The sequence below is a fragment of the Lichenostomus cassidix genome, chromosome 8 (genome assembly GCF_008360975.1).
Source record: "Lichenostomus cassidix isolate B80296 chromosome 8, HeHo_3.0, whole genome shotgun sequence".
Classification (NCBI taxonomy): Eukaryota; Metazoa; Chordata; class Aves; order Passeriformes; family Meliphagidae; genus Lichenostomus; species Lichenostomus cassidix.
This window is the reverse complement of record NC_139489.1, coordinates 18,679,205-18,704,618: the sequence shown is the minus strand read 5'-3', so window position 1 is coordinate 18,704,618 and position 25,414 is coordinate 18,679,205. Positions and strand designations below refer to the sequence as shown.

At 37.7% G+C, this 25,414-nt stretch overlaps 1 protein-coding gene and 1 long non-coding RNA gene across 2 annotated transcripts in view; one reads left to right on the top strand and one right to left on the bottom strand.

Annotated features, from left to right (window-relative positions):
- The window catches only part of OLFM3 (olfactomedin 3), a 49,626-nt gene extending 35,501 nt beyond the window's left edge, over window positions 1-14,125 (top strand). Inside the window, exons 2-6 of the mRNA XM_085068226.1 lie at window positions 715-861; window positions 1,855-2,010; window positions 5,882-6,101; window positions 11,335-11,441; window positions 12,781-14,125. Of these exons, the coding sequence (XP_084924352.1) occupies window positions 715-861; window positions 1,855-2,010; window positions 5,882-6,101; window positions 11,335-11,441; window positions 12,781-13,458 (1,308 nt within the window). The 3' untranslated portion in view covers window positions 13,459-14,125. The remainder of the gene's footprint in view (window positions 1-714; window positions 862-1,854; window positions 2,011-5,881; window positions 6,102-11,334; window positions 11,442-12,780) is intronic.
- LOC146433985 (uncharacterized) overlaps window positions 1-25,414 on the bottom strand; it is a 285,167-nt gene that overhangs the window by 192,667 nt on the left and 67,086 nt on the right. The gene's annotated exons all lie outside the window — the stretch shown is intronic.

The window sequence follows — 25,414 nt, the reverse complement described above, 5'->3', positions numbered from 1 at the left end:
CATGATTTTTTTTTTTTGCCTTTCTTTCTTGGTCATGGTTGCTGTGAAAAAGAACAGGTTAGGAATTTCCAGATTTCTCCTGCCCCAGTGAAGGACATGCAGTGCCTTGCTTGCCACAGGCCCCGTTCCCCTGCCCTAAGCAGACACTTTCCCGTAGAACCCTGAGCAAGCTGCTGCTCCCTTGGCTAAGTGCAGTGGAAGCTGTGGAGAGCAGTTCCTGTGAGGTGCATCTTCAAGAGCAAGCCTGTCGCCCACATCTGAACTGCTGCTGAGCCAATTCCCACCCATGAGTCACACACTGCACTCTCCCCAGGCTCATATATTTGTTGTTTTCTGTCTTTGTTGTTTCCATTAGTCTAAAGTAAAAGTCATTCAGGCTGAAAGGACATGTTTGTTCTCTGCTGATGAGAAACTGTAATGTCCCTTTGCGAAGAATTAAATCACCTGGTTTGTGCTGAATCACTAGCAGAATACTGTTCTCATCTGCCCTGGAAACCATGCGTGCTAAACTCTTCTAGGGAACTATTGCAAAGGTGTGAGATATGGCAAAACTGTGAAACTACCAAACTAATTAGTTAAGAGTGATAACTGGTGACTAGTAGGAACCTCGCTGCAAACATGTACTGCAAAAATAAACAAATATCCTGCAGAAGAGCTTTTTCAATCAATAAAAAAATCAATTCAACTCCTTTCATTGTTATTTTGTTGTTACAGACTCAAATTAGCCCCAAGGAAGGGTGGCAAGTTTATAGTTCAGCCCAGGATCCTGATGGCCGTTGCATTTGCACTGTTGTTGCACCTGAACAAAACCTATGTTCAAGAGATGCCAAAAGCAGGCAACTCAGACAACTACTAGAGAAGGTAAGCCTTCCCCAAAAAATTCCTCCTCTTGATCATTAAACTTCCAATGAAGAAGAAGAAATCTACTGCTTTTTCTCTAATACATAATGAACTACTGAACCTGATAAAAATAGTTCTTCAGGGTATATACCCCATGTGTGTTCTCATCTCTGATCGTTATTTGTCTGCTTTCCTTATATCACACCTTTCCCAACCTAAGTTGCATGTTCTCTCTTATCACTTCTCTCAAATTCTTCCTTACTCACAACAGGACAGATTTTTCTGTGTAAATACAGTTACAAATCCCACCTCAAGCTAGCTCAGTGCTGTGGGCTTTAAATTACAGCTTCTGCTTCACTCATATGAGACTGCTGAAAGTCATTTCTTGTCTATTATCAACAAATAATGAGAAAGACACAACAGCATCTTGAAAGCAATCTGTGCAGAGGAGAAACAGTTCTAATTTTTTCATTGTTTCTTCATTCATTTTCTGGTGGTGCAAATTTTCCCCAACAGCCCAATTCTTAATTCCAGTATTACCCACTATTGCATACATACTGAAACCAATGAAGTCTTATTTTGCATTAACAGAAAAAATGCTGCAACCGTGAAAATAATCATGTTCTTCACACTGACCAAAGTCTCCAAATTTCAGTCCTGTCCCTCCCAAAGTGCTTGGAAGGAAATACACACTATAATAGCAGCTTCTGAGCCACAGTCACATCTACTGCAAGTGTCAAAGTAGACTCTGTTGCCTGAAAGCCTTTTCTGAGACCACTGATAATGGTGCTTAAATCATCTCTCTCTCTTTACCTCTAAGTAGTCCAAATAATTTATGGCTTCAAGGTCTTGCCCTGTTCCCCAATATTTGTACTGTCATGCAGTTACAGAATATAGAACTACCCTGCAATAGAAATGACTCAACTAATTGACATAAGTGCATTTCATTACCTGACATTTAACCAGGACAAGAAGCAACAAAATATGCATTTATAGAGTATTCTTCTTTAACAGGTTCAGAATATGTCCCAGTCTATTGAAGTTTTAAATCTACGGACTCAGAGGGATTTCCAGTATGTTCTAAAAATGGAAACACAAATGAAAGGGCTGAAGGCCAAGTTTCGGCAGATTGAAGATGATCGGAAGACCTTAATGACAAAGCATTTTCAAGTAGGTTCAATTTTAACAATAACTTTCAAGCCTGCTGGAAACAGTGTACTAAGTAGCAATGCGTGGACTGCTAAGGTCTCGGCTTGAATTGGTCACACCATAAGAGCACAATACTCATAAGAGCACCGTTAAAAAGAAAAGCATAATAAATCTTCCTTTATGATGATAATCTTTTGCGCTGTTCAATTTAATTGTAACAGGGTGGAACTATTAATTATTAAGTCATTAGAGAAATGTCACTATAAACAGATTCCTGGTTTTTTCTGTATCAATGTGCATGTCATACTGAGAAATTTATGTTCATTCAAGCTCCAGTGATAAAGGGGGAGATCCACTGTAATTAATAGGAGACAAGTAGACTTCTGCACTTTTAGTGTTGCCTGACATTTACTGCAGTTAAAGGGAAGAAAGGCTATAATAAATCAGTTTATTGTAATTTTTATCCAGTACAATTAAGATCTAACTTCATGTCTGAAGGCCTGCTGTTTTGAATTTGGGATGAGGAGAATGACAATCACCCCTAGTCGCATTTGTGTGATTAAAAAAAGACCTCCATGGAATTTTAATGACAACAAAAACCACAAGCCAGTCCTTTTGTGAGGAAGAAGGGCTGCAGATATTACAGCATAGCACTGTGTATTCTGAAAAAGCTAACTGAAGTACTATTCAAGAAAAAAATATTTCAAGAGCATATTTAAGTTCTTTAAATATCAAGTCTGATAAATCGATCTTTCAAGACTGTGAGACCACGAAACAGGTTCTAGAAAATACATTCTGAGGATTACATTATGTTAAGCAAATATATATCTTTGAAGTGTTTATGAAAGTTCCCATAAAATGAACTTAATTTTCTAATTGGTGCTAGAGTTAGATACCTAAACAATTACATAGCCAAGTGGTCTAGTTTTTGGTTTTTTTTTTTCAGAGACAGTGAATATCCATGGGTCTTAATAATATCAGGAATTAAGTACACCAATGATCTGACTAGCAAGCATTATAAATTATGTCACTATTCTTAGTTTAGAGTTTAAGCACATACACCCAAGGTTTTTTGGATAAAAAGAAACATCTCCACCTTTTTTCCCTTTTAGCCCTCCTTGCTAAAATAACAACACATTTGCATAGTGCCATTGTATATTATGTATTCTCATTTTAGTTTTCCTTGTCAACAAAATATCAAAATTTGAACGTCTGATACACAATGTCAAATGTAGCAGAATACTCCAGTACTCTAACCTTTTAAATGTTCAAAATTTCTATTGGCCAGTCGTTTTGTTTGACAATTTGCCAGGAGTATAAAACAGATTCCCAGCCAGTCAAGTTATAGAATAATTAAAAGGTCAACACAATGCAATATGCTGTTCTGAAATTTAGTCTACTAAAATTCCAGTGCTTTATCTTTCCTGAGACAAAGAAATTCATGTTGGATATAGCATAATACTTCATATCAACTGGCACAAAGCGCCAGAACACATCTACCACCTGTGTTGCAATACAAATTAGTTCTTGTACCACCCATTATAGCATCAAGCGTGGAGTGTCAGCAGAAGCCAATAATAGGCTTTTTCATCATGAAAATACCCAAATCAACTTTATATTATTTACTCAAGTGAGATATTCTAACTCTATGTTTTCATGCTGATCAGAATAAAGGAGTACAAATTTGATGCAGATCACACTTGAGCATATAGTCCATACTTCACTTAAAACTGCATTTATGCCAGGCAGGAGGTACTTGATTGCCACAAAAAGTTACAGCAAGGTTGCTGAAATAATACATCATCTGGCATAAATCCTACCAGGAATACATTACCTTCACTAATTCAAACCCATTTTATCTTCCTGAGTTTTTTAAAGCTTTACATTTTTCCCCCATTATGGCTTACCCATTGTTTTTAGCCATTCACTGCCCCACAGATCTAAAGTGTAAATTCATAATTTCAAAATCAAGTAACAAAAACAATGGTTTCCAGAGATATTCTTTCTCTGTTCACAAAGCCTACTTCCCTTGTCGTTAAAGAAAAATTACTATTTATTTTGACAGGCATAAAGTAGGTTTAGGTTAAGATTTTAATAAAAACAGCAAATAAAAATAGTTTTAACTGTAAACAAAAGGACGTCACTTCTGTGTGCCCATTTTGGTAACTCTGCTACCATAAAGCAATTGGAAGACCCCTTGAGAGCAGAATCAACAGAACTAAATCTCAAATCCGTATATAATGACATATCTACTTATAATTCAAAAGCAATTCTCTAGTTATCAAGATGACCTGTGTACAAGATATACTTTTAACAACACGAGTTTTTATTTTGAGTCAATAATAATTCCAATATTAAAGCAATTGTTAAAACAATATGTATTTCTTAGCTATGTGGTGAAGAAATACTGTAGAACTCTCAAGCTGTCATAGAACACATTTAAGAGGCAAAAATTTAGAAGTAGATCTTCAGGCAGCTCAAATGCTGACCCTACCTATCAGCTTCTTTCACCTCTCCATAACAAAAGTGCATTCGACATCATCATGTCATTTATTTTGGAAATGTCCTCCCCTGTTTATTGCAGCTCTTCAGAGGAGTAACAAACTGTGTGCATGTCTGTGCACACCTCAGCGACCACAGGAACCTCTGACTGCATTTGCTACTGAGCCTCCTTCTGGGGAGTGGCCTTCCAATTCATTCTCTTCTGCTTTCTCTTTTAACCTGCTGATTACTCTAGCTATTGATTCTTTTAACCCTTTCAATAACCCCTGTGTCCTGAACTGTTCCCATTCTCTATTACCGCCTAATGCTAGTACCTAACAAAGCTGTATTTCCATCTTTGCTTTGTTTTGTCCACCTTTGCATGTCCTCATGTCTCTTTGGCATTATCTTATGGAAGTTCTGCTGTTCCCACATATTACAAAAAAATTTGCAAGTCTCCGTATGCAGATGACATATCAGGGACAAACCTGTCTACATTTCAGTAAAGCAAAATCTTTTGACTGCAAGGGTTCTTTGAGGTTTTCTACAAAATAATGATAAAAAACAACTTCAAACAATTTATTTAAATTTAATAAAGCCCCTATTAGTGCATTTAAAAGCATAATTAAGAAATAAAAGATGGGCAGCCAGTATATGCTATATATTAAGACAAATTCTCAAAATATGAGTCACAAAAAAATCTGAGAAAAGGGCAGTCTGAGATTTCAAGGTGAAGCCTTATTTTCTTCAATGAACGTGTAAGAATAGTATTGGCAATGCAACAATTGCACATGGCAAAAAAAAAAGATTATGATATTCCAGAAAAGATGTCAACTGAGCAAATTCAAAAGCATTTTGTGATGTAGCCAATTGATGAGTACAAACCACAGTTAAGAACCATGGATTTTTTTACTTTGGAAGAAGTTATATATCACGTGGCTGAAACAGGAGCAAAGAATGATCAACAGACATTGAGGAAAAAAAAAAGAATTTAGTACTTCTAGGGAATGAAACAGAAATTAACACCTCACCAACTATGTATGACAGCACTGTAAACCAGGTATGACCTTAAACACTGCTGTCCATTCAGGCCTATTCATCTTCTGGTGAATGACACACTTAGGGGTGGTTTATATCCTCTAGATGGTAAGTCAGTGGGTTTGGTTCAGATCACTTGAAGGTAACTGCTCTCAATAGAAAAGCTATTCTCTCATGTATTTAATCTACTGCTTACTACCATTAAGTCTGAGGTTTCTAAGACTTTCATAGTAGGGTAAGAATAGATCTGTAACTAAAATAAATAATCATTTTCAAGTTGTTTTAATAGTCATGCATAAATATTACATTAAAGGAAATTAGGGGATTGAACTCGTTTAAACTGCTCTAATGCACATATGATTGCCTTTAACAGGAGTTGAAAGAAAAGATGGATGAGCTCCTGCCATTGATCCCAGTTCTGGAACAATACAAAACTGATGCCAAATTAATCACTCAGTTCAAGGAGGAAATTAGGAATCTGTCTACTGTGCTCACTGGGATTCAGGAAGAAATTGGTGCTTATGACTATGAGGAACTACACCAGCGTGTAGTGAACTTAGAAAGCAGGCTTCGTGATTGCATGAAAAAGCTCAGTAAGTTAACAAGTTCATGGCAAATTTGGTCCCTTGGCTGTGCATTTTCAGTTGTCTCTGTTTGGAAAGATTAAGGTTTTGGTGGGGGGGTGGTTGTGTTTGTTTCTCTGATGAAAGACTGCTTTATTTTCTGATCTGTTCTACCCTAATAAAAGACAAGAGCAACTCAACCTAAGGTCAGTCATATCATTCTAAATACATAACATAATATGCTGCTTTACTGTATATAGAAGGAATTAATATGAAAATTCCTACCTCCTAATAGACAGCAAATTTGAAATATGAGATTTAAACCAGTTAGAGAGTTACATATATTCTTTAAAGAAAGCTCAGACAGACACTGCTACTAGAGTCATTTTTGGACTGTCAATGTGGAAAAAAAATAGTGAAGAGTAGACTGGAATCAGTTCTGAGAAGTCCACATCATAACCCTGTCACCTTGCTAAAAGAACTGAAAGGCCACTCTGACTATATTATATTTAGCCTGTAATATTAATGGTAAGAGATATCCCATTCTCTAATTTGCATTACAACCTAAGACTAATCTCTAAGGGAGCAAAGCATGATTTCTGCAGGAAGCTCAGCAACAATCCCTTGCTAGCAGGTTTACCTCAGGCCACCTGCATCTTGGTTGCTCTCAATACTGGCCTTAGGAAAAGTCAAACGTTGAGCATCTCTGAAAATCAGCACAAACTCTGCATCAGCCACCAAAACTAAGAGTCTGAAGAATGCATATCAAGTGTCAGCCTCAACTTCCATTAGGGATAGGTAAGCTGCTTTACAAACACAATGCAGTGTCCCCTTTCTCCAGTCTATCGATGCATTCAGAGACTCGTGAATGCATCACTATTGCAACCTGGATTACTGCAGCCAACAATCCAAGCCCCTTTATGAAAAATAAACACTTTGCAATTTAGCACTGAACATGAATTAACTTGAAATTCCAAAGTTCAGGCCTGTCGTTGGTGTCTCAGTTTTCAAGTCTGAGATGTTTACTTTTAAATGGTACACAGGACATTAAATATCTTCTTAACTGGATAAGCAGAGCCTCCTTATTTTTGTAACGCAATAGAATGAGAAAAATCTAGGTTAAGTTAGCCTCTTAAATTATTTATTTCCGTTTCTTTATTTTATACTGGAAATAGCACAGTGATGATGTGCTAAAATACATGAAAGACTTCTTCAAACAGAAATTTCTTATGATCCTATTTTCTCCTCAGTACACACACATAATGGCACATTGCTGCATTGACAGAAGGCAGTCAGGAGAAAATGACTGTGTTGCAATACTGCAGCAAACAAGAAAATTCCTGTGAACAAACAGTATTTTCTGATAGTGAGTGTTCCACTAAGTTATTAGATACCAAAAATCATCAGTTCAACAAGTATCTTGTTTTGCTGTGCTTTTACAGCATCTTTTAACACTGACTAGTGAAGCAATGATTGTGAGATATATTTTATACAACAGAATTACTAAGTGAATTGACATCTTATCTATCCTGAATTCCTGCCACACATTCCCATCTCTTGATGTACCAAATGAAAAAAAAAACCAAAAAACTTACAAGTACATATATTAGCAGTAGAGAGAAAACCTCAGTAGAAAATAAATTATTAAGCATATCCATTATCAAAAGGGAGTGGACCTTCTCAAGATGTAACACAGGTTCATTCATCCTTATTAGCATTATTCCCTGGCCTTAGATGCTTAAATTACTTTTATGCTCCCCTGCTAATGGACTGGATGTTTTTCTGGCCTATCCCTGTGTGCCTTTTAAAGTACAAACAGCCTCAAACTTCCTGTAACTCCTGAAACTGGTACTGCGTGTTCAGATCAGAAAGAACAAGGGGAAAGCAGCTTTCCTGCATACACCTTCTCTGCAGCCACACTGGCCAGGCTAGAGATGACCCAGCTGTGCCTTTCCATGCCAGCCTGATAGCCAGAAGCCAATGGCAGCAGGAGGCTGCCTGGCCTCAACGTGCCACAAGATCTGGCTTGAATCTTCACAGATTTTGTTGCCTTTCACAGTACAATTTTCTAATCAGCGTGTGCAATAACTATTCTCCACTCTTCTCCCTAGCAGGTGTTTTTCAGCAATATAATGCATTATTTATATTGTCCTGGCCACTTAAAAGGGTTCTTCCATCTGCACTGGCAACACTTTCAATGCTCATTAACATACAGTAAGCAGTTATCTTACTTTCACTGAGGTTTAACAATCACCACAGCAGTTGTGATGACTGAAATTTGCTCCTTCTCTTTGGAATAAGAGAAAATTCAAGATGAAGCTGTTGAGAAATTAGTTCACAAAACTTTAAAAGGATGCATGCAACTAAACATGTAGGAATAGAGTGCATGGGATTACACCCCAAGTTCACATGTACTGATGCATGTGTGGGTCCTTTGCTGATAGTCCAGTAAGTCATGTGCATTTATAAGAGAATGCAGGTTTTACAGTATCCTTGGAATCCTCCTATTCTTGTCATGACATGTTTATGAAATTGGAAAAAAAATTAAATTGGTAACATTCACAGAAGCCAATACTCTGACATATAATTAGAGTAGATATATATTGGAATCATGTCTAGCTACATCTGATAATAATGTAGACTCTGAACACTATTTTACAGTAACACTTTCTGTTAGAAATTCAAAAATAGAGTATTTTATGTATCCAAAGAAGTGCTGTTACATCAGTGGCAGAGGAGCTATTAGCACAGGCATGGGACTATTGATTGCAGTGGTACGTGTGCTTCCAAAGCATCCTTCCCTTTGGGATTTGAAGAACTTTACAAATATCATTTTGTATAAAACTAGGCAATAGAAATATAGATTCTTATCCCCATTTCATAGATGAAGGAACAAGCAGCCCAGGAGTATCAATGTCTTTTCCAAAGATTACACAGCAAGTCATGGCACCCTTGAAAAAAAGATCCAGGGGCTTCCTCTCAGCAAACTCTAACAACTATACTATAGTGCTTCCTGGATTCATATTATGCAGGAAAACAGAAATACATTCATTAAGAATTAACTCTTCATTCCCTCATATCAGTGTAATGAATGAGGGATACATTCACAACAAATACAAGTAATAGAACAGAGGAACCACAGTACTGACGCTTAAGCATACAAATCTCTGAACATTGTTCTCTAGCCTCAAAAAGCTCCTCACATATGGAGCAGCCCCCAAACAGCCCCAGAGCTGTGTGCACACCTCACAGGGACTACAAAAAAAAGGGGACTTTTCCCCCTCTCCTGCTGCAGCTCCAGGGCCTCAAGCTTGCTGTGTGCCCAGGCTGCTCCCAGCATGCCCTGACACTGCTGAGGCAGCCTGGCAGTGCTCACACACCTGCCCTGCCTGGGACCCCAGGACACAGAATGTGGCTCTGGGAGCACTCACATCTCTGCCAGGGCATCTGCCATGTTCCAAGGTTTTGTCCGTTCAGAAGCAAAATTTCACAACTCATGAGTCCACATTTAATTTCCCTGATTTCTTTTTTTAACAGAAGAAACAGATTCCAAACTCTTTTTATGCTTTCCCACTAATTGCAATACGGTGTTCCAAAGGCACCAATTAGTATTAGTATACCTTGTAACTCATACATTCACTGTGTTTTAATTATCTTAGAAACTACAAGTTCAGGAATAATTGTTATTCTGATTTCTTTCTGCTTATTAGATTTCTGATAGCTTATTATTCCAAATTAAGCATTCCAAATTTAAACACAAACCTTCAGAAGGGTTTTCCCATGCCCATTTCTGACATACTTACTAATGTACGTTTACTAACATACTATCTAAAAATAAAAGCTTCACCTTGATAGCTTATAGTCTTCTACCTTTCAATCTAACAGCAGTTCATGCTGTAGAAAAAGAGCACTCAGCACATACTAGTAGCCTAGCTACAAAAAAAATCAGAATAAAAAATTATGCATAGTAATAACTATAAAAAAAACCTATCAGATTCTTTAAAATAGGAAATTCCAAAAATATCTTCAAAATATTGCAACATACATAAAAATATGTAAATAATTATGTCTTAATTGACCCAGAAAATAGACACAGCCTCCCCTGCTCATTGAGGTCTCAGCATGCATTCAGTTATCTTCACTTCCAATACATCCAGCTTCCCTGACTATGAAAAAACTTCCCAAGCAGCCTCTGAGTTTTCACCACAGCATTAATCCCATTTTAAGTGACTGAAATAGGCTGGCATAATACATTCCTTTCCAGTTACAGAGTATAAAATTCAGGCTTGATATGACCCTCTCTTTTGAACTGAATAAATTCACTCTCAACACCAGATACAGTTTGTTTTCCACATTTCCTAGATAGATACAGTTATCAGTATAGCACAACCATATAGCATAAAGAAGCACTTATTTTTAAATTAAAGAAATTATTTCACTTTTTTTACATTCTTTTCTTTAAAAACATGCTATTTGACCTAATTACCCACACACTACTGTGTGATATTAAATCTTGGTAAACACATGAATTCCACAAGGAGCTTGTTACTTATAAATATCTTAATGTCTCCTAAAATACAGACTTTTGAATTGTTAGGAAGGTCAGCATGCAAGATGGTATCAGCATTCTTTATTTCCTCCCAGACAGTCTAATGGATTAGAAGCCAACCAACACAGCCAAGCTTGCTAAATAATTCTCACACTCACTTTCTTCAGCCAGCCTGCAGTACAGAAAGAGTCACGTGTGTGTAACCACAGGGCAGTCAGGCACAAGCTTTGAGCACTGTCATGTTGTGTGTACAAGCTCTTTTGTTTGTGTCTGCCCTTAACCACCTTGGTACCCTGGCCAATGGAAAACTGAAACATCCATTAGTCCTACCCTTGTATTGAGTATTCTGAAGGCAAAATTGAAGGGGGAGGGTGTGAATTGTGTCTTCATTTCATTTATTTTTAAATGTTCTTCAGCTCAGAAGATATTTTACTAGGTTGTATTTTAGTTGATGCCCAAAAACCACAACTGTGCTTCAAAAGATGTAAATACAAAAATATGTACCAATAAAATTTTATGTGTATATTTTTACATATTTATATTACTCTTCAATATGGAAAAGTTCCTTCAGTGAAGGTAACAATCCATCTTCAACATAAGCCTGAATCCCCTGGAGCCACTATTTCGTTTGGAGCATTTGGTCTCGTGCTATGACTGATGTCAGGGAGAGTTGTGAAATTCTTTATGTTAATGCATTTGTTTTTTTAATTTCAGCATGTGGCAAGTTGATGAAAATTACAGGCCCCATTACAGTGAAGATATCTGGAACCCGGTTTGGAGCCTGGATGACAGATCCACTGGCATCAGAGAAAAATAATCGAGTATGTTAAGGCACTATTTTTTACCCTTTTTCTTGCTTTATTTTAACTCTTTAGAAGATACTTTCTCCGTAGGAAGTTACATTCCCAAGTGTGTTTCTTCTACTTCAGTCATTTTCACACTCAAACATCTTCAGAGAAAAAGCAACAGTATTCTTTGCAAAAATACCCAAAGACAAAAGTTACCTAAGCACTTTTGTGCCATTTCCTTCAACTTTTTCACAGTTGCCAAACATCTATCTGAACTGACAACGCAACTTTATTTCCTGGCATATTTCATTGTGCCTCAGTCTTTTAAGAAGCAGAGTAATCTCAAATAAGCATCAACACTTTTACCCAAGAGCAGAACACGTAATGCAGCACAGTTAAATCTGGCAGAATTAGGCCCCGTGTATGTTCTAGTCAGACCATTTGCTGCATCATATCCAAATTATATTACTGTTTTATTGTTCGGATCTGTAATAGGATCTCAAATTGGCCAGAGTTTTGAGAAGGTGCTCTTTCCATCAAAGGGCTTTGGAAGTCAAAACATTGGGTTTCATTTGTGTGAGACCCACAACATTAACTTTTGAATACAGAAAAGAAAAAAAAAACAAAGGCAACAGAAAAAGCAACAGAAAAATGGCAATAAATAAAGATTTGTGTGCAGCTCTCCCCTGCCTGCTGTATCCATGCAGGTTTGTTACTGATTCCAGAAATCTCAGTTACCTTTAGGAGAGCAGCAAACTCTGAGAAACTAAAAGGAGAAAAGGCATGAAAGAAATGCATGAAGGAAAAAATGGAAGAATGGAAGTTGCATACAGAGCATTAAAAAGTAATAATTCTGTTTTAAGGGGGAAAATGGCTTTGAAACTTTACTGGTTTCATTGCTATTGGTTTTGTTTCCTTTACTAAGAAAATACTATTTTTCTTTGAAGAGAGATTCAGCTGAAAAAATTTTAACCACGTTTATTCCTAAGTACAAATACAAGTTTATCTCACGTGACATTTGCCATCTCTCTCTTAGATTATAAGTCTCTAGAAATATCTTAAAGCAAACACTATATAGCAGAGGCCCAAACCTTGAATGATCCAAATTTAAATTTCTCTGAAAATGCAGACACTGTAGTTAGTAACAGTTGTATTGAGAGTTCACCCGTAGACGTAAGTTTTGATTCAGAATTTCAAAAGGTCTTCATGCTTTTGTAACAGGAATGTGGACAGTATTGCACTTCAAAAGCCTGCTGCACATCTAAAACCTGTGTTCCTTCTTTTTCTGCAGTGCCTCCATCATGCCTTATCATGATCGTGTACCACACACTGTGTTCAAGGCGTTTACTCCCAATCTTTGTTTTCTTTCCAGGTCTGGTACATGGATAGTTACACTAACAATAAAATTGTTCGCGAATACAAATCAATTGCAGACTTCGTCAGTGGGGCTGAATCAAGGACATACAACCTTCCATTCAAATGGGCAGGAACCAACCACGTTGTCTACAATGGCTCCCTCTATTTCAATAAGTATCAGAGCAACATCATCATCAAGTACAGCTTTGACACAGGGCGGGTGCTGGCTCAGCGTAGCCTCGAGTACGCTGGCTTTCACAACGTCTACCCCTACACCTGGGGTGGCTTCTCTGATATCGACCTGATGGCAGATGAAATCGGGCTGTGGGCGGTGTATGCCACCAACCAGAATGCAGGCAACATTGTCATCAGCCAGCTAAACCAGGATACGCTGGAGGTGCTGAAGAGCTGGAGCACAGGCTACCCAAAGAGAAGTGCTGGAGAATCCTTCATGATCTGTGGCACCTTGTATGTTACTAACTCGCACTTAACAGGAGCCAAGGTCTACTATTCTTATTCCACAAAAACCTCCACTTATGAGTACACAGACATTCCTTTCCATAATCAGTATTTTCATATATCCATGCTTGACTACAATGCAAGAGATAGAGCTCTCTATGCCTGGAATAATGGACATCAAGTCCTGTTTAACGTCACCCTTTTCCACGTCATTAAAACTGAGGATGACACATAATTTTCTTTCCCTTATCTCCCTCCCTCAAAGCAGTCTCATTTGTGATTAACTCTAAAAGCATCCATCTTTCTCAGTTCCTTTTAATTTACATTTCTTTCTTCATTAAACAAAAGCAACATTTTCTACTATGTAATGCATTTCAAATATGGCTGAACCTGTCAAAAATTACCTGTTGGAAATAAAAAGCATCTTAACTCATGATTCTACAGGGTCTGTCAAGACCTTGTCTTGAAAAGCACTAAAGAAGATGTAAATGGCTAAAGACAGTTTTTAAAAGATTATGATCTGCCTTATTTTAGAGTCAGAGACTAATGGTGGCTTAAATGCATGAATGTCTTTTTTTACCTCATTTTTTGTTTTAATATATTGCTTAACTTCAGGAAACATTTTGGTAGTGTCAGACACATATTGCACATTGTATTTTTTTATTTATTCCAAAATAAAGATTTAGGAATTTAATTTACTTAGACAAGGAATACGATTCAGTTTGCCATCATCCAATTTCAGATGTGGTGCTGTACAGTATGTTTTTAAATCTCTTGCAAACATTTTATCAACTGTATGTATTTCTACCATTGTAACCACCATTGTGCAATTGTATCTCTTCACTTATGTGAAAGTAAACTAAGTACTATTTTTTATAAAATATATTGAAGCTTAATTGCAATTCTGGCTATGAGTCAATTGAAAGTGGTGAAAGTCTGATAAAAGGTTGTTCTTTCTGAGAAAGACCCATAGGTTCTCAGATGCATGATTTCTCTTCTCAGCTTTGCTTCCTAGATCCCCTCTTCACCAGCAGTGTTTACCGGCAAATTTGAAGCTTTGAAGCTTTATATGAGTTCCAGCTTTACAATTGTTTGCTCTGCCCAGTTTTTATTTCCTGCTGCTGGCTTCTCTCTCTTTCTCAATCTCTTTTTCTCCTGCTTTTTTCCCTTCCACCATTTGCCTGCCCTTGTTTATGCTTATCCCTGCTCTGGGCTTTACAAGCGAGAAGCTGGAAGGGGCTGTTGCCCACCAGCCAAGTGTGGGAATGCATCCCGTGTTAGCGCTGTCCTGGGGCACTGAGGAGCAATGGTACAAACAAAGCTGCTTTCCTTCATCTGCCTGTCTTCTTACTCATAATAGAGAACATTTATCTGTTGACAAAACTCTTCTCTGGGATGACAGAAAATACAACAGATGATCAGTGTGGCCCCTGGTAGCCACCATAATTCTTGCACTTGCTAGGGAACAACGCTAAGGCCAACCTCTTGCAAAGAGGTTTGGGGCTTGCTAGCAGTAGAATTGTAGAATTGTTACACCCAAACAGATGCCTTCAAGAAACAAATATTTCTGAAAGCTGTGTGGGTTGCTATACTGTGTCATTAGAAACTGGGGTGCAGGGAGAGGTGTGCAAATGGGGTGCCATTTTTATCTTTTGGCATAAATGGAAAGAAAGCAACATTAAGCACTAGTAATCAGACTTTATTTGCTAGGCTCTCACATAATGCAAAAAGACAGGTATCTGAAAAATTCTGTGAAAGCTGTGTTCCTCACCCAGTCTGAGCTTCTGCTCTTTATATCCATTGAAATGGAAAAGGCAGACATTTTATTTACTGGTTCTTCTAACATACCAGCTAAGACCACCTTAAGTGTCATTAAGGTTTTCATTATTACATGCATCCATATATGTTTACAAGTGTGCTTTATAATATAAGCCCACGTGAAGCTGAACAAATTGCCTTATTTTTCATACCAGTTGCAAACAAAAAAAAAATTGCTCATAAGGTTTAAGAACTGATAAAGGAAACAAAAAAAAAATATCAAACAAACACATTACAACATGACCAGAGAAAAGTGACTTTCTTGCTTCCATCTCCCCTCTCCTGCCTAGCTGAAATGGTAGCTGTTATCCCATACCATCAGTTACACAGAGTTTGGAGAGACTCAGCTCAGCTAAACAGACAAATCACTTCCCTCCTGTAACTAGCTTTCCTGTATTGACAAAGAAAACTCCTCTGTGGCATGAAAATGTATATAACTACTTATTAAAAAAGGTATTTTATGTCATACAGGGATGCTTTATAAAAATGGAGTATGTTCAGATTTTATCAAAAGCCATAAAACAAACTCCAACCTTTCCCCTGTACAGAGTAACTTCAACAAAATAGAACCTTTTTCAAACAATACAGCATTTGTAAAAACATGAGTCATTAGACTGAGAAATTAAACTTCTTTCTACTGTATCATCATAAACTAGAAGAATAGTCGTGATCACTTTATCTGAAAACAATGATTACTACCATATTTCTTTGTAATAATTTCATACAGTGTAATTAGCATGCATACATTAGTACAGGTTGATAACACTTCTTTCAGTAAGATTAATCTCACCTGATTTCAATGCCATTTAGGTAGCCATTTACAGGATAACACATTCCTATTAGTCAAAGGAAAGAAAGAAACAGACACTGCTACAGGATGCTAGAGGGATGGGTAAGAGGGATAGGAAAAGCACCTTTGGAAGGTGGTTTGTCATACCAAGATAAACCCTGCCCTTCTAAATTAGTAGCAACTGGTTGGATCCCAATTTTTAAACATGACATAACAGCTTCCATACAATTAAATGTGGCAAGACATTATCAAGTAACAACTTCCAGCTAAGGAACACTAGTTTTTCTATGAATTGTTTGATCACCTGTCCTTTCAAAATTGGAAATTCCAAAGTTATATTCCCAGAAGGCTGAAAACACCTTTCCTCAATATAAGGAGATTTCTGTTACAAGCTTTGCCTTCAGAATTGAGTAGCACAAGCAGAAAATCTTCATAATGTTGCAGCAACCTACAAGTTTTATTCTTTTAGGTGAAGCATAGGCTGTTTATTGTGATAATGAAGTACCAATAGTATGGGGGAGAAAAAACATCTCCTTAAACACAGGGAAATTAATTGTAGAGTCTGTTTCAACATCTTAATGACCTCCTACTTCAAGGGATAAATATCGAAAAGGACCGTGTCACTCCTGTGCCCAAAACAGAATACCTAAATTTCACCAAGCTGCGCTGGCAGCACAGAGGGTTGCAGACAACCACAAATCTAGCCCAGGAACACAAGTCTTCCAATGCACCAGGCATGTCTGTCTTGAGGGAGCCTAAGGAATGTGAGCGATGCACACCACAAAGCTCATAGCACTCTCCTTGGAATGGACTGCCTACTCCCCAAGACAAAGTAGGCAGAACAAAATTCACCAGAGAAAGCTTCCTGCACGGTAATAATCTTTTATAGTCCCTTCTGGCAATCTGTGCCAGTGAGTAACTATCAAGTCTATTGTTACACACAAAGGCTGTTCAGCCTGCCCCATCTGTCACAGTGTGCCAAGCAGACCTCTGGAAGGGTGACTGTGGAGCCTCCTCAGCACCATAGTCAATGCTAGCAAAAGATGGTACTCAATTTGAAAAACTAAAAGAAATTACTTTTGTTCATGGCTTGATACAACTTTTAATCACAGATTGCTTATATCTAAGAATATTCCTTTTCAGACAATCTCAGGGGCACTAGCTGCCACTCAGCTCAGCAGGCTGGATCCACAAAGGCTGTTTGTTTCAAAGCACAGCCTGAATAAGCCTGCTACCTGGTAATTTGTCATAATCAATTGCTTAGAAAATGCTAGAGTAGAGATGAACAAACCATTCACAGCAAATTACTCATCCAGTAAATTGTATCCTGTTCCAGTTCAAGAATTACCAGGGAACAGTCTTGATGCATACTGTTTGTGCCAGTGAAAATATTTTTTGGAAATCATTTGGTTAAGCACCACTTCCTATAAATTACCCAAGCATTCCCTGCTGTGAATCTTATATCCTTGACATTCAGAAGGCAATGCTGAATATTTGAGCATCCTTTCTATAAAAGGCAAATGAGGGCTGTAGCTGCAGGTCTTTGAGGAAGAGCTGCATCACAGCCTGCTATGCTGACAAGCTCCCCACACCACTAATTCCCAGGAGACCAACTCCTGCTCCACAACAGTGTCGCAACTGCATCCCACCAGCTCACGCTCAAAAGGACTGAAGCATACAAACTAACTTCCACAGATCACAGAGCCAAGTACTGAAACTCACTTCCCCATCAAGAATAGAGACAACCTTATTGCCAGAACTAAAAGCAAAGCCCGTGTTCTAAGCTGAGCTTCACTCGGTAATTCTCCAAACACATGACCATATACATGGACATCAATATGCTAGCAATTAAATTAACTATAAACTAATACTAGAATTACAGAACAATAAGGTTATTTTTTCCACAGAAAAGAGACCGTTTATGTTATGCAAAGATTACATTCACTTAATGAGAAGCTGAAGAAAGACACTTAGCCAGAACCAAGTTGTGGAAATAATAGAAAAATTGTTGTTTTGTATAGCATGGCTTTTGCTGAGGCCTAGAAAACAGAGGTACTGTATTGATGCAGAAGATATGATCACAGATACACAAAACTGAGGTGTGCAGGAGTTTCCCCAAAACTGCAAGCACATCATCCACCTGAATATTCTGTTATTATGATTAATTACCACTTATAATCTGTAGACTTTTAGGTCTTATCAAGCTGTGTATTAAAGATTCCAAGAACACTTCCACACTCCTACCTCTCTCTCTTTTTTCCTTAGAAGCCTCTCACACATGTAACATTCATTGTGTCAAGCCATGACAATGATAAACACAAGGGATACATCCCTTCTGCAGCTCCCATTGGAGTCAGGAGGAATTATCCATAAATGTAGAGGTTGACCCCAGGTGTCAAAACTCTTATTTCCCCTAAAACCACCACTGGAGGAAATCCTCATTCTTAAAATACAAATCACTTTTATGGATTAGTTAAGGAGTTGCACCAGCTTCTCATGAAAGCATTCAGCCTCTTAAAGATGGAGGATATTTATCATCATCTTTGAAATCCAGACATGGATTTCATGGAAAATTCACATTTTTCTTGAGAATCAGAAATTTCTGTTCTACTCATATGCTTTTTACCAGCTGAGCATTAGCAGAAGAGCCTGTGGAGTTCTCCTGTACCTACTGCTTCAGAATATTCAATTAAAATAATGATATTGCAGAAACATTACAGCAGTTCAAGTGAAACAAAGCTTCCTCAAAAGTTTGTTTCAAAAATGGCAGAGTTTTAGACACAGATCACTCTAAATGAATACAATATTTAGATCAGCTGCATTATGGCCCTGCCTTTGTGTCCACTATACAGAAGTCCCATTTTCTGTAGAAACTGTGTAACTTATATACCATAGCAGCACAGAAAACTATATAAAAATGACAGCTAGCAGGTCAGATTTGACATCTCAAAACACAATCTATTTTACTGTGCCTTTTATACAGAAGTTTGAATTTCTATTTACACAGTTCTTATGGTGAATACAAGCAGGAAGAATCCACTGGGTCAGAAATACTCATTTTCCCCTCACGCAGTATCAGCCACATGCACAAACCACTCCAGCTTATTTTTCTTTGCATTTTCTCTTCTTTTGTTGGTTCTAATCTTCTTGATCGTCACCTAAACCTGCCCCAACCCCTCTCATCTTCCAGTATGTTTAATGAATGGCTGTTCAGATAGAACTCAAACTGCACAGAGGATTTATGGCACAGCAAGTTTCATCTGGAGAAGGAGTAAATTTATTTTTCCAGTTATGTAAAATTCAGCTCTAGCGTGCCCATAAAACTGCCTACAAGCAATACTGATTGTATATTACAGATTGCTCTACAGAAATAATTTAAAATAGATTCAAGATAACTTTCTTCCCTTTTTTTTTATTTATTTTAAAGGAAATACTGTGTTTCGTATATGCCATGGTGAGAAATAAATTCAAATTAAATTCATCTTTGTCCCCAGCCTGTTTAGACATCCATTTCTCCCTGTGGATGACAGCCTCAAGGTGGTCAGCAGCACTTTGAACTGCAGGAAATCAGGCCTCACAGTAACTGAGTGTGCACGCTGTCAAAGGTCCTTATGCCTTTCCAGTTAAGCTCCAAGTCTGTGTCACACCATGCAAAAAGGCCATTTATTTAGGCTTCCCTCATCTGGGTAAATTAGGCTTACTGTCACCTTGAAGGACATCCCAGATGGATGGTGGCTCAGGACTGTCCATCAGTGCAGCACTCAGAGAGACTGGTGTCTCTTGGAGAGAAGTGCACAGGAGAGCTGCTGGAACTCAGTGTGGCTCTGACAGTAGCTCATTGCTGGAGGAAGAGCACCCACCTCCTGCCATCCCTGCAGCAGCCACCTCCTCGGGACTGCAGGGTAATTTACACACACTCATGTACACCACTTCCCACTCTGTCAGGAAAGAAGCAGCATTTGTACAAATCTCATTGCTGAGGCTGAGCAACTTGGACAGACAAGTGCTCAGCTTAAGCCCAACAGAGTTTCTTTGGCTCACCAGCAGTCAGTATTAGATTTTCAGTTCTCAAGTCAGTGGATCAGTCATTAGCTCTTCTGCTGAAACAAATGTGTGTCCAAGAGTTCAGTTCCCACATTCACACTGATTTTTAATGCCTTTCCTGTTTTGTTTTTGGCCTAGCAAGTAGGCCTGTGTCCATTGGTGAGATGGCTGGTTAATTCAGTCATGGTATGCCTGGCTTGGGTGACTGCCCCCAGTAATTTCTGAGGGAAAGAATGTCACTTTACATGGAGCTACTTTGTTCCCTCTATGGAGGAGGAATGCAAAGGGTGCTCCCACAGCAGGGCAGTGTCAGGGATGGGCATCACCTTGGACACAGAGCTCTGCCATGACCCACAGCACAGCCTGGCCACACTCAGAGGAGCAGCAGCCCCTGTGTAAACACACTTTAGGCTCTTACATCTCTGGACAAGCTCTCTCCATAGCACCAATCTCATCAAAGTATAAACAAAAGCAGTTCTGTTCACTGGGCCAAAGGAGGGAGGAAATCATGACAATTTTTATATGCTTTGACACTTAGTTGAGAGCTGAAGGAGGACTTGGGAGATTCACAGGCCTCACCCTGGCACTGTGCCCAGGCAGGAATTACACTCTGAAAGACTAAACTGCACTCTTATGGCAAATGTTAAAATGCTGTTATTCTAATAGCAATGCAATATCATCATACAGAGCAGAAAAATGACACACAGCAGAGCTCCTAATCTGAAAGACAATAACACTCTAAAATATAACATTAAAAAAAAAAGAATTATCCCAATTGTTTCACAATACATGCTCTAGCTTAATAGCACTCAGTTATAGTTGTTCAGCAAAATGCACTAAATACCAGCTTAGTTGATTTTATTGGTGTTTACTGAATAGTAATATGCATGACATGCCTAGGTAATTATGGAATTGGATATTTATTTACCATATAAAAATTTATACTTATGTCATTCAATTGACTCACCAAAAAAAATTTTAAATCCTATAATTATGAGCATGGAACACTGCTTATTTTCTGTATTAAATTAGAGTAGGAAAACACATAGAAATAGAAATATTTTATGCCACAGTGTAGGATGATATTTCTATTAAAGAAAAAAATTTGAAATCAGTGTATACTGTGCATCAAATACATATGGATGAAAGAGCTACATAAATCTCAGTTTCGTGTTTTCCTTTCCAAATTGCACTTAGAAAAACACAAAACCAATTTTACAGATGATACAGATGGATGCAGATGTAAATACAGATACATCACTCTACCTGGGTTGTACATGATATTTACAGCCATGTCTGGGCAAGAGCTTACACACTGACTGAAGCAGTAAGAGTCAGAAAACAACCCATAAAATAACAAACCCAAAAAATATGTAACATAAGAAAACTACTCCCTTGTAATCCAGCGTTCCCACATCTGAGATATTTCTTCTACCTGGTACAAAATCAGTCATGCCTTGCAGAGGCTGCAACCTGCCAGAGATATTGGGACAGCCACAGCTGCCAGTGTCCAAGCAGCTGCCCCATGCAGTGCAAACAGCAATAAATTCATCTTGTGGAAAATGTAAAGCTCTTAGCAGATAACACTGAGAAATCCTAATGTTCCATATAATGGTCACCTGAATAAACAAAGGAACCTTTGTAATAAATTCAAGCAAACTATACAGTGTGACAAGCTTTGTAAGAAAACAATCTTAGTGTAAACAGCTTCTGGCTAAGTCATTTGCGAAAGTTTTATGCCTCTGTCTGGCTAGTCCACTTGGTGGCACAGACTCATGAATATTTAGTCCATGTTTGCTACTTGGCTACCTAGGAATTAGGGGAGAAAGACTGGGGAGATTTACTGCAGAAATTCTGATAAATAAGACAGCTACAGCCAGTCTAGAAAAGCTAATTAGGGTTTTTTAAAACTTTTTTTCTAATTTGTATTCTTTTGGAATACCTTGCTTATCTGCTACTAAATAGGGATTCCTCTGGCCTGCCAAACAACACATTTAAAATAGCATACACTTACATACATTGAAATAGAAACTGTCATGCTTGGATATGCTCTTCTCCCTCTGAATCCACCTATCAATATAATCAGCTAAATTATCTTTCACTGACACTACTAGGCCCACTCCTGTAAAATTTCAGAGCCCTTTTACAAGGGGTTTCACTAAGTTACAGAGATGGGTCTTTCGTATTTCAAGTAATAATTAGTTATCATTTCAACAAACACTCTTCTGTTTCCCTTCTTACACAAACAATGCTGTCTGTTAATTTTAAAAGGGCATGAAGAAACCGTATCTGAAGAGAAAACATTTTTGTACCAATGAGAGCTGTAAAAGAACCAACTGAATTATTTGTGTACCCAGTGATGTTGAGAATGTGTGAACGGTCAGGAGTTTCACCTCCGTTTTGCTTCAGTCAATCCCAAGCTATCAGACTCAACAAAGACCCAATATTGGAGTCAATTTTGGAGAAGTGTAATGGTCTGTGAAATAGGAAAGGTCAGATTAGGTAATGCATTATTCAGTAAAGATTTAAACTCTGACTGTGTGAATCTCTGTGTTTAGATCTAAAGCATTTTCAGCACTTTTTGGTGCATTCTTCCATTCAGATTTATAAAGACTGAATAAATACACAGCAATGCTTCAAGGAACATAAAAAGGTCAACATTTAAAAACTGTCCCATCGATTTGGACTTTCCCACACTTATGGAATTACTGATCTAGAAAGTCACATGGAAGTTGTTATGAGTAACCCTTTGTGACTTGATGCTTTAAAAAGTCAGATAATGTTAAACAATGGTTACTTTGGGCTGTCTCTTGGCAATATATACGAGGTACCAGAATTTAATCAATTTTTAACAATTATCACTAACATAAAACTGGGAGTACATTGGATAAGTGATTTACTTTAAAAAAACCTGTAGAATGATTTTTGGTCTTTTCAATGCCTCTGACAGACTTGACAGGAATCAAGACTGTAATGACAAGCTCAAAGTTTTACATTTCAATTCAGTGGTAGTAAATCCAGTTAAAGAGCTTCCCACCTTCTCTTCTGTCTGTTTCCAACTCTCTACTACTACTCACAGCCCATTTGAGCTCATACAAATGTGTATAATTGATAAATGGAATAACCTAGAGTTAAGCAGAAAAAAACCCCCACAAAAACGGGGTGGGAGGAATATAGAATATAGATGACTAGATAGATATTGCCACGTAGAGAGAAAAACAGCCATAAGTGCCTCATGCAGTAGAAAAATGTGGCACTTTTTGATTTGGTTTACAAATTAAGTTAAACAGAAAAGAAAAATTTTGGGACATGATTACAACCTTGAATTATAGATTCTTCCAGGCATCTATCTTGACTATAGTAAAGTTAACATGGGGCATGGAATATAAATGTTGAAGCAAGAACCACAACAGCAGGATGCAACAAATGGACTTTCTCTTTTTTTGGAGAAATTTAAGAAAACTGCCTTCATTAAAAAATAAATTAATAAAAGGCTGTTACAATAGCTATGTAGATACGTAGGAGGAGATCATGGTGAGCTACTGATGGATTAGGCTGGGTAAACCTCTCTGGGGTAAGGAGGGAAGTGTTACAGGGCTTGTCTGAACTCCACCAGTCTCCACACTAGTGATTCTCCTGAGTGGCTCTGCCCTGCCCAGGTGCCTTATCCAACAGAAAATGTGAATCTCAGGCATTCTGAGGGGACTCACCCCATCCCAGCATGGCTTACAGAAACCCAAACAGATTGAAAAATACAAGCCAGATAATCTTGACAGATATTGGCCACTAGACAACCTGACCTTTATTTCTACATATTTATGACTGGCTTTTTAATCACAGTGGTTTGTGCCTGGATGATGCTTGCAAATAACAGCCCTCTTTCCTTATCACCACCTTTTAATTTTACAAATATACTGGAGTGGGTTAGAGACCTCCATATTCCCACTTAATTTTATTATCAGAGAGAGAAACCCAATTGTTTGATTTGTAATTTTTTGATTTTCATCCTGGAAGATGTAAAAGTAGCCCAGTGAGAATACTTTCTTTGCCTACTCAGCTTCCAAGTCACTATATTAAAATGCCATGGACAGAAATATGTCTAATAGAATATATGAAGACACCAGCCTCACCTTTCTGATTATTTTGGCAGTATCTGAGTTCTCTTCTAAAATATCTATCATTCCTTCAGGAAGTATTTTGATTAAATTATCCAGGCCTATCCATCTAATTTCAGCAGAAAAGGCTGAAATAAATAGCTTTTACACTATTTTACAAAATTACATGGAATGTAATTTAGCAGATAACCATGAATTTATAGAAAACATCCATACAAAAAAGTCACTTTATTAGGCAATTTTCTGGCTCAGTAAACCATCTTCAAGAATCTCCAAACCTGGTCTAAGTAACCAATTGTTGCTGTGTCACTGACTCATCTGACAGACAGCTTTTCCTGCATTAATATTCTAAAAACTCCTCCATTACTTCAATTTTACAGAACCCATTCATCAGTATCACTTACAACAATACAGTTGGAGATGCTATCCTAGCATTCAGCTACAATTTCCAGAGGTACTAAGTAGCTTTTCTCACATTAATAATTCATTACAGAAGCTGAAGTTGCCAGACCATATCAGTTATGCTGTTCACAGCCATTGAGGTTGAGGCCTTTTTGGGGAAAAATGGTCTACCAGCTTCACAGCTACCTTGTGGAAGCAAAAACTCTACAATTAGTCAGTTTTCCAGCTAAATGTCTCTCTGCACAGTCACACCAGGGTGTAACAGCTCTATCAAATCTGTCACTCCTGGACAGTGGAAGACATTCTCAAGATCACTGCTGATGAAAAGCACACATCATATAGAGGGGGCTCAGACTGTATGATAAAGAATGTATCCATCATTCTTTATCAATAACCAGTTGTGGAAAGTTTCATTCTATTTTTACTATTTTGGGACTATATCAAGCATAAATTCAAAAACTGTATGAAATGGAGTCAGTAACAAGAGCGAGAACAGGCAATTCAAAGAAATAATTCCATGTTTTACATTCATGAGTTTAGTATGCAGCTCCTATAAAGGTCTACATTTAAATACAATAATACTTTGATGGGACTTGCTTTCTCTGCTTGAGAGCTGGATCTCTATTTTGTATACTTTAAAGTATCCAAATGCTTATAAAATATCTTTGGGAAAGAAAATTCCCACTGGAACTTGCATATTAAGTTAAGCTTTTCTACTGAGAATATTATTAAATCCCACTAAATCCTATTTCCATTCAGTCATCAGCAGCTTTGTGCATAAATACATAGAAAGAATACTATAAGGGATTATGTTTGTGAGAGAACTATCAGCCAGCATTCTTGGCTTGTTCCTTAGCAACAAAATAATGATTCCTAAAAAAAAATAGTTTTAATTTCCCTAAATCAAGAAGTTACAGATAATACCATTTTAAATCACTTAAGTACTTTTAAGAACCTTAGAAAGATCAAACCATGAGAAAAACTCCTGGAGATAAGCACTTTTCCTGCTGTAACTTGCATAA